The sequence below is a fragment of the Rutidosis leptorrhynchoides genome, chromosome 4 (assembly GCF_046630445.1).
Source record: "Rutidosis leptorrhynchoides isolate AG116_Rl617_1_P2 chromosome 4, CSIRO_AGI_Rlap_v1, whole genome shotgun sequence".
Classification (NCBI taxonomy): Eukaryota; Viridiplantae; Streptophyta; class Magnoliopsida; order Asterales; family Asteraceae; genus Rutidosis; species Rutidosis leptorrhynchoides.
The window spans coordinates 491,252,589-491,263,235 of NC_092336.1; the positions used below are offsets into that span (position 1 = coordinate 491,252,589).

Sequence of the window (10,647 nt, forward strand, 5' to 3'; positions counted from 1 at the left end):
TCATACAAGACTATTTTGGTTTGATCAAATGCAAATCATCATTTATATCATAAGTTAAATATTATAATCATAAGTTTTAATTAAAACGTTCGCCGGGTTGTAACTTGAGCCTCGGGTGTCGGTTTTCGACGAGTCTTATATATATCCTCGTCTAACCAAACCACCCGACACATTAGTGTACTCAAGAACACCCTAAAACCAGTCCCTAATTCATGACCTACAGCCATGAATCAACTTGGAGCTTTAATTCGTTCAAAAACATGTTTTAGTCATACCGGGTGATCCGTGGCTCGGATTTCGATGACCCGAACATGAAAGTTCATCTAATCATCAATCCTAACACACTAGTACACCCTAGAGACTCCAAAAAATGGTCACAAAGTCGGACCAAAACTGAACACATTCATTTTTATATTTTAATATCATGAAAACACCATTTTAATCATAACTTAAGTTCCGGGAATCGAAATAACATGAATCCGGAGTCTAAAATCAATGTCTTGATGAGAAGAACACATATAAACACTTTAATTTGACAAAAATATCAGTTAGATGTACTGAGATGATCATTTAGTCCGCTGTCCAAAATCAAACAAACTGAAAACATGTAATAACAAGTGATTCCATGCATACAGTCATTAATCCAACAACACACAAGCACTACACTATCATAATAATCATAAAAAATAGAAAATTTAAATAAAAATCAAAAAGCTAGGGTTAGGGTTTATACCCTAATCGAGAAATCAAAAAGAAGAAGCTTATCGATCGCGAAATGGAGAATCCGATTGTGTCACCAGTCTTGCAAAATGATGAAGAATAGTATATGATCAAGAGGTGGCTGATTTTTGTGAGTAGGGAGGCTAGGGTTTCAGCCAAGAGAGAAGTGAAAGAGATGAGAGAATGTGTGTTAGGGTTATTAGGAAAATGAATGTGTAAAATGAATGTAAAATGGAATAAAATGCAAAATAAGAAAAATATGGGTAAGGAGTGGGGATTTCGGCCAAGATAGGTTCATGGGGTGGGTCCCACTAGCCCAAAATATTATATTGATAGTTTGGTTTGGCCCGAAAGTCCGATCGAAGCCCGAAACGCGAAAACGCTAATACGCGATTAATTCTTCGGAGAGATAACAAATACGCGACGAATAAAATATATAAACACTATATATAATCATATGACATCAAAATATCATATTTAAAATAATTTGGATTTAAAAATCCCAAAAGTTTGACCGTTGGTATGAAAACCGAAAAGATTCGCCGGATAGAAATCCACGACACGTAGAAACGTACAACTTTAAATATGAATACAAATATTCACATAACACATAATAATTAATATATTATTACAAAAATAATAATATAGGTCATAGAAATGACGTGGCACGAATAACAATTAACGGACGTTAAATAATAAACGGCAAAAGATAACGGAAAAAGTAGGATCGTGACATAAAGTAAAAAAGCGAGAATCAAATGGATCCTTGACGGAGATGAAAACTCAAAATTCTTCCATGCAAAAATCCGTAGAAAATATAATAAGTGCAATTTTCGAGGAATCAATGTGGATGGTGTTTGGGTGGATGATCTGTTGGTTGTTAAAGATATTGTGTTCAATTATTTCAAAAATATATTCTCTTCGCGTTCAGCACATGCTCCTAGACTGGTTGGTTGTCCAGTTCTGTTAACAGGCCTGTTCCAGACCAGCACCAGCATGCTGCTGATGCTCCTGTTCCAGCCCAGTCGTCTGATGTTAACGGCTGTTTTCGTATTTCTGCTACTGAAGCTTCTGATCTTGAAGCTGTTTTTTCCGTTGATGAAATATGGAACGCGTTAAACGAATGTGCTTGCAACAAAGCACCGGGTCCAGACGACTTTAATATAAGATTTTTCAAGAAGTTTTGGGCCATTATTCGAGATGATTTGGTGGAGGTTGTCAATAACTTTTGGTCAACGGGAGAATTCTCGAAAGGTTGTAGCTCATCTTTTATCACTCTTATCCCCAAAAAGACCGACCCAGTAAGTTTGAATGAATACCGACCTATTAGTTTAATAGGTAGCTTTTACAAAATTATTGCGAAATTGTTATCAATAAGAATCCGGAAAGTAATACCCGATCTTGTGGGATTTGAACAAAGCGCGTTTATTTTAGATGGGGCTCTTATAGCGAATGAATCTTATGAGTTTTTGAAAAATAATCGGGTCAAGAGTATTATTTTTAAAGTTGATTTTGAGAAGGCCTTTGATAGCCTTAAGTGGGGTTTCTTAGATGATATGATGAATTTCATGGGGTTCGGGTCTAAATGGAGGGGATGGATCAAATCGTGTTTGAAAACCGCCTCAATTTCGGTTCTTGTTAATGGTTCCCCTACAAAAGAATTCAACCTCGAGAGGGGAGTAAGGCAAGGTGACCCCCGTTCACCTTTTCTTTTTATCATTGCGGCGGAAGGTCTTTATTGGCTAACTAAATCGGCGGTTTCGAACAATCTTTTTTGGGGTGTTGAAATTGGAAAAGATAAAAATCCGTTATCTCACCTACAATATGCGGATGATACGATCTTTTTCGTGAAATGGAGTTTGGACAATACCGTTAATCATATGAAACTCCTAAAGTGTTTTGAATTGTGTTCGGGATTAAAGGCGAACTATAATAAAAGTAATCTTTTTGGAATAGGGGTGGACAAGAAAGATATTGAGAATATGGCTAATATTATTAGTTGCAAAGTTGGCTCGTTTCCATTTATATATCTTGGTTTGCCAATCGGTGCGAGAATGAATAGGTTGGAAAGTTGGAAACCGGTTATTGACAAATTCGAGAAAAGATTGGCGGATTGGAAAGCCCGTTCGATGTCTTTCGGTTGTCGTTTAACACTTGTAAAGTCAGTCCTAAATAGTTTACCGTTGTATTACTTTTCGCTCTTCCGTGCCCCGCCTTACGTGCTTAAAAAATTAGAGTGTGTGAGACGTAAATTCTTTTGGGGAGGGTCGGGTGATGTGTCAAAAGTTTCGTGGGTAAAATGGGATGATGTTATCCGTCCTTGGGCGGATGGCAGACTAAATATTGGTTCACTTGATTGCAAAAATTTAGCACTAATCGGCAAGTGGTGGTGGAGGTTTTTTACCGAACTCACCTCCTTGTGGGCTAGTGTTATTAAAAGCATTTATGGGGCTTCGGGGTCATTATCTTTGGGTTGGGCTGATTCTTCTCCTTATGCCAACTCTATATGGAGCAAAATTGTCAAAGCAGGTTGCGAGATTGATGGCAAAGGCGTGGAGTTCACAAAGTCTTTTGCGAAGTCGATTGGTAATGGTACGTGTACAAATTTTTGGGATGACATTTGGATTATCGATAGACCTTTGAAAGAGATGTTTAAAAGATTGGTGCGGCTTGATTCAAACGCGGATGCTTTGGTTGCGGATCGGGTAGTTTGGAATGGCCAAAATTGCGTCCCAAGATGGAATCGCAGAATTACAGGAAGAACTATAGGGGAACTTGCCGAGTTGGAGAGCTTGATTTCGTCGACATATATGAATCCCGTGAAGGCCGATCAATGGGTATGGCGTCTATGCGGGTCCGATCGTTTCTCTACTCACTCATTATCGAATCTCCTCATGAGTAAATGTTATCCTACAAACTCATCTAATATTGTTACTCAAAAAAATGCTTTCGTTCCTAAAAAAGTTGGTGTTTTCGTGTGGAGGGCGAGGCGGGAACGATTACCCGTCTTGTTGGAACTTGACAAACGGGGCATTGATCTTCATTCCATTCTTTGCCCGATATGCGGTGACATTGTGGAATCGGTTGAGAACGCTTTGTTCTCTTGTAAGAAGGCCCATGAGGTGTGGTGTAAAGTCCTTAAATGGTGGGGAATTGACCCGGTCCAACATAGTCGTCTTAGCCTTGATGGTCTTCTTGATATTAACCTTTCTTTCTCGGACGTGGGCAAGAAGATTTGGCAAGCTACAGTATGGACTAGTGTGTATCTTATATGGAAAAATAGGAACCAAAAAGTTTTCAAGAATTCGTGTTGGTCCCTTCCGGTTGCCTTAAAGGACATACAAGTGTTGAGCTACGATTGGATCGCGAAGAGATGTAAAGTTAAAAAGTTTGAGTGGCACGATTGGTTACATAACCCGATTTGGTCTTGTAATTTGTTTGTATATTTCGTGTAATTTGTTTATCTTAGACGTGTATTTAGATGATATCATAGGGTTCTAGCTTGGTATCGCTATGTTGATCATCTTTGTGAGAACTTTGTAATATTCTTGAGTTTTAATATAATTATGTTCGCCGTTCAAAAAAAAAAAAAATTTATTATTATTATTATTATTATTATTATTATTATTATTATTATTATTATTATTATTATTATTATTATTTAGACATATGTCATCGTCACGGGAATTTGTCTTTTCTCAACTCCAAATGTTGCTTTTTTATCTGCTTAAATACTCATAAGTAGATGGTTATCTTAATCACGCTATTTAATTTGCTTACGTATAAATCAAAGCATTATATATTCATATATGAATTGTTAGGCCGTGATAATTTGCAGTATTTAATTATTAATATAATATAATCTTCTATATATAGTCATATAAAACTCTAAAATGATGATATCATCCTTAAGTTAATTACTCTTTAATTTTTATAATAATGATGTCATAATTATATATTAATTTAATTAAACAAATAATACGAAATTTTTTATAAAAGGAAATACTAATATCTCTTAAATTGTAATTTTAATTTTCTAAAAAATTTTAAAAAGCATAATTATTACTAATAATTATTATTAATTATTAAAAATATAAATACTTAACTTGGAGCAAACTTTATTATTATTATTTACTTTTAATATAATAATTATAATTATTATATTATTAATATTCAAATATGGATTCTTTTTACGAAATTAATTACGTTACATATGTATGCGAAAATACATGTCTTTATATATTTGTAAAAACAACGACAAGTTTCTTAGTCAAATGTGTCATTAAAATAAATTACTTTAGCATTTACATTTACTTAATTCCTAAAACATGTCATTAAATTGTTTCGTTTAAACAAATCCGTGATTTCACGGGTCATTTCACTAGTATATAATATATGTGTATATTTACGGCTCTATTGAGTCGACAGCAATCATCGATTTATTGGCGACTTGACTGACTCTTAGTGCCTAAATTAATTTCCACGCAGGATTGAAAACACATGGAAATTTGATTCTACCATTTTCACGGCGTCTATTATTATTTTTATTTTAGTAATTTTTCTTTAAAAAAAAAAAAAACTTTTTCCTACTTAAAGGTCGGAGGTCCTCTCGGAAACAATCTCTTTATCCGTCGAATAAAGAGAGGGATGACTTTCTCTACTCTTGAGAGTGTTTCACTCTGGGTGGAGAAATGACTTGTTTTTATTCTCGGATAGGGGAAGGATTGTCTACATCTCACTTTCCTCATACACCACTCATTGTGGTATTGAGTTTTATTGTTGTTGTTGTTGTATAATATATATATATATATATATATATATATATATATATATAATTTTTTTCTTTATAATATATATACAAACAATAGTTAACATTTTTGTTTTGAAAAGCTAATTATGTAGTTAACATGAAGTCTTGCAAGTGATATTTATATATTGAGACTTGGTTTCAATACATATTTGATTTAAACTGTTTGAAATCAAGCAATATGTATAGTTTAAGAAGTAATTCATATATTACCACTATTGTAAACGGCGTCCGTTGCGACGCCTGTTGCGGCGTTTTGGTCACTAAATCGTTTCGACCTCGTTCCGTTTTCTTATAAGCCGGTCAACGGTCAAAAGTCAGGTCAAATACAGGAAAAGTTGGGTCAACGCCGGTCAAAAGTCAGAAATTCTGTTAAAATTGGTCATAAGTCGGTCAAATCAATCAAAATTGGCTTAGTTTAGTATTCCATTTTGTATTATATTAACGCTAATAGCAATTATAGGTACAAACTTGTCAACGAAGGTTTTTAACTCTAAAATATGTGTGTGTGTGTGTGTGTGTGTATGTGTGTATATATATATATATATATATATATATATATATATATATATATATATATATATAAATCAACATCCGTTTCGACCCCGTCTCGACCCCGTTTTTTTATTGCGACGTTTTGAAGTCGCTACCGTTTCGACCTCATCTCGCATCCTTTTCAACCTTCTATATTACACTTGCAAAATACGTACAATAGAGAAGGGAAAGCGTGTGATTATGGTGGGACCAACCATAGTGACAACTAATCATTTATTTGTATTTAATAAAATTTGCGAAACGCATCATGCATATTATAAACATCCAATATGTACCCGATAAAATGAAAACGACGTGCAATAATAATGAGTCAAATAAAATAAAACAATAGCTCAACAAATGCACTAGTAAAACCCATACTTGCATGGACAGAACATTTGTTTAAACCTTCTATAAGCTTAATGTTTGTCAGTGAAACTATTAGCTAGTAGTATATGATGCAAATTTTGCTTTAATATACACGCAACTTGATTTGATTTTTTACGCTCTTTTTTCTCATCAAAGACCATTTTATTAAAAATAGGTACAATCAATGTATCGAATTAGACAATGTATGTTGATCGCCTGTTTATTAAAGTCTTGATGACTCTATGTCCTGAAAAACTTATTCGATTATTGGTTAGCCATAAAATATGTGTCATCTGAATCTAGATATCTTTTCATACTCATTTTTCAAAAATACCTTCATATCTCACTAACTAAAATTTTATACTGTCATAAAATTTCTTCGTTGTCGTCCCTACACCATCACTATCGGTGTTCTTCACCATTGTTCTTCGTGATCGCTGTGCTCATCCCTTCATCATTATTATTCGTAAACTATTGTGTTTACTGCGACGACCCGGAAATTTCCGACCAAATTTAAACTTGATCTTTATATGTTTCCGACACGATAAGCAAAGTCTGTAATGTTGAAGTATCAAAAACTTTGAACTGTGTTTATGTAATCAATTACCCTTCGACTGCTCTCGATGATTCACGAACAATTATGTGTAAATATATATGTATGTATGTATGCATGTATATATATATATATATATATATATATATATATATATATATATATATATATATATATATATATATATATATATATATAGGTGTGTGTATACTAAGTTGAGAAACATTAATAAAACATTAAACGGTTTGGTTGATATGAAAATAAGTTATGAAATCTATTATATGACTTGGGAACGTTAACAAAGTATTAAACGTATAACGTTATACTTATTTGTTTTAGATAAATATCTACGTAATAAACGTATTATGTGAAACGTGTATATATATATATATATAGACAAAGTATATTGAACTTATAGATAAGCGGTTTCGAATACAATTAATAGATATAGTAACACTTGTTTGATATTAAACAAGTTAATACAAACTTATGAGGATAAACATAAGTTCTAGTAATAGATTATGTGATCTGAATATAATTAGTTTTAGAAGAATCAACTTTATGATATTTAGTTTCAAACGTACGAACACGTTTTTAGCCTAAAAGAATTCTATTATTAAAATATTTTATAATGTAATTTGAATATGTATATAAAACCTAATTAAAGTTTTATGCTATATATATTAAATCACATTTATATATATATATATATATATATATATATATATATATATATATATATATATATATATATATATATATATATATATTTGTCTTAAAGATATAAAACGTACTACGATATATTTCGAAAGATTAGTACATTTTACAACATGTCAAGAATTAGATTATTAAAGTTATTCTCATTATCTTTTATTGATATAAATTTTAAGAAATTATATAAAAGGATTTGAGTGTCACGTATTCTTTAAAAAGAATATAACTTTATAAATATCTGGAACCACTTTTGACAAATTGTTACCAATCCATTTTAATAAGGATAAAGGTTTTAACGTTATCTTAAAATATAGAATCTTTCTAGAAATCTTTTGACAAGTTATAGATGATAATGGTCCGTGATTTAATTAAATATAAATAAATAACTTGCAACGTGTAAAAACGTGTTTATATATATTTCGAATTATTTAATAAACTATATTAGTATTTGATTATTGAATCAATTGATATTTAGATAAGTTAATTTATGAAAATTTAATGCATGAATAAATTATATCAATTATATGTTTTTAAAAATATAAACATTATATGATATAATGATTTCTATTAGTTAAATGATTCTAAATTGAACTTTAAAATATAATTAGTTTCAAAAAACTAAATATTATATTATTAAATAAATATATTAATCATATATATATATATATATATATATATATACAAACTATATTTTAAATATATATTTTACAATGTGATAAAATATAATATTAACTAGATACAAAATGTTTTGGTTTAAATTAATATTATCATACATATATTGATAAATAACGAGACATTGATTTAATGAAGCAAATGACCAAAACCCTCAAAAGTATAATTTATATTTCTTATAATATAATTTATTGACGAATAAGCCTAATTATTAATAAAGGTACGTGTCGCGAGATGTAAAGTACAAATTTTCTTAGCGTACGAAAGGACGTTCGAAAAATCGGAACCGGGACGTTAGTCAAGCGACAACGTACAAGTTTTCGGAACTAAAATTACAAGTCAACTATACACGTAAATATAATATAATATATAATAAATTATATAGATTTAATATATATATATATATATATATATATATATATATATATATATATATATATATATATATATATATATATATATATATATATATTAATATTAAAACCATAGCAGCCCACGTTTATTTAACAATTGAGTGCGTACCAGCTGGCCATGCGATCGCATGGCAGATGGGCATGGAACCCATGCGATCGCATGGGGTTCAATATCAGCTCACTTCTATAAATCGAGGTGTTCGCACTGGTTACACACACACATATATTTCTCTATCTATCTTCCTTCGTATATATTTATATTAATATTATTATTATTATTTTAAATTATAAAGATTAATATTATTATTATTATTAATCTTACTATTATTAGTGGTAGTATTATTATTATTATTAGTATTATACATAAAATACTACGGCGAGGTCATGAGCGAGCAAATTCTAAACGGGTTTTTTGAGCGGGATAGAGATAAGAAAATTATGGGTTATAGCTATGGAGGTTATGGGTATGGTTCATGGGTATTGTTCGTGAGGTCAACCTAGCGTTTATCATTTCCGTTGCGTCTACGTACTTTCTTACAATATTGAATCACAATATTGATACGTGAGCATTCATATCTTATCTTTTATATATTAATAGTGTATCCCTGACTAGTGCTCAAGTATATATGATTATGCATGCTTGTTTGCTTAATTTCGTCATTAAATAATTTATGATAAATCACGAATTTAATATATATGCTACTGAGATAAGGTATATGATATGCATGTTGTTGGAAAGCTGGTGAAAAATTAATAACTTTTTATTTAGATATCGTATGGTTTTGATGAACGGATTAAAAGATATGGCCAACTGAATTATTATTAATTCTAATATTATTATTATTATTATTATTATTATTACTATCGTCGTTATAATTATCGTCATTATTATTATTATCTAATAATAATAATTATTATTATTATTATCGTTATCGTTATTAATATAAGTATTATCATTAAAAATTATTATTGTTATTATTAATACTATCGTTGTTATCATTAAGATTATTATTATTATTATTATTATTATTATTATTATTATTATTATTATTATTATTATTATTATGATAATTAATATATTTATCAAAACTATCATTTTATTATCATTTATATTAAAACCTTCATTTTTATTAAAATTATCATTTTAATAGAAATATCATTGTTATTATAAAATATCATTATTATTATCATTTTAGTATTATTATTATTATTATCATTTTGAATAGAATTATTATTTTTATAAAATATTATTATTATTACTATAATAATAAAAAGTATCGTTATTATTAAAATTATCATGATTAGAATTATCATTTTATTATAATTAATATCATCATTAGTAAATAAATATTGTTATTGTTATTATTAGTAGAATAATAATAATTATTATTATTATTACAAAATAATATAACTTTTACTTATTATTATTATTATCAATATTATTTTATCAAATAAATATGTAATACAAAGATATATTTACCACATGTAATATAATTACATTAATAATACATACCACTATATTTTTATGATATTAAGTGAACTTTATAAATTTTATTAATTAAGATATATAAAAGTATATTTTATCATATATAAATTTTAATATAAATTTTTATTAATAAATGACTTGTATTATTTACTCAAATAAATCTGATAAATATATTTAAATATATAAAATGACTATATTTAAGTTATATAATAAACATAAATAGATTTTGGAAGTCATTTTTGGATTAGATGACTTTTGTTGACTTTTGCATGATAATCTCGAGCATTAGGATTGTGATACACTACGACTTGACTTAAATTGTTAGACAGATATTGACCAACACATAAATATATATACTTAATATAGGTTCGTGAATCCG

General features: G+C 29.4%; 1 protein-coding gene across 1 annotated transcript; it reads left to right on the top strand.

Annotated features, from left to right (window-relative positions):
* The first annotated feature begins 826 nt into the window (after positions 1-826).
* On the top strand, positions 827-4,175 carry LOC139842381 (uncharacterized). Its single transcript, XM_071832527.1, has 2 exons — positions 827-915; positions 1,694-4,175. Exons 1-2 carry the CDS (start codon positions 827-829, stop codon positions 4,173-4,175), a joined length of 2,571 nt encoding a protein of 856 aa, XP_071688628.1.
* The last annotated feature ends 6,472 nt before the right edge of the window (positions 4,176-10,647 follow it).

What these genes read in the sequence shown, in the direction of transcription:
- LOC139842381 (XM_071832527.1), top strand. Translation starts at nt 827, where the DNA reads ATGATCAAGAGGTGGCTGATTTTTGTGAGTAGGGAGGCTAGGGTTTCA. An exon ending in ATGAGAGAATGTGTGTTAGG is followed by an intron (nt 916 to 1,693) that starts GTTATTAGGAAA and finishes TTCTGTTAACAG; the next exon opens with GCCTGTTCCAGACCAGCACC.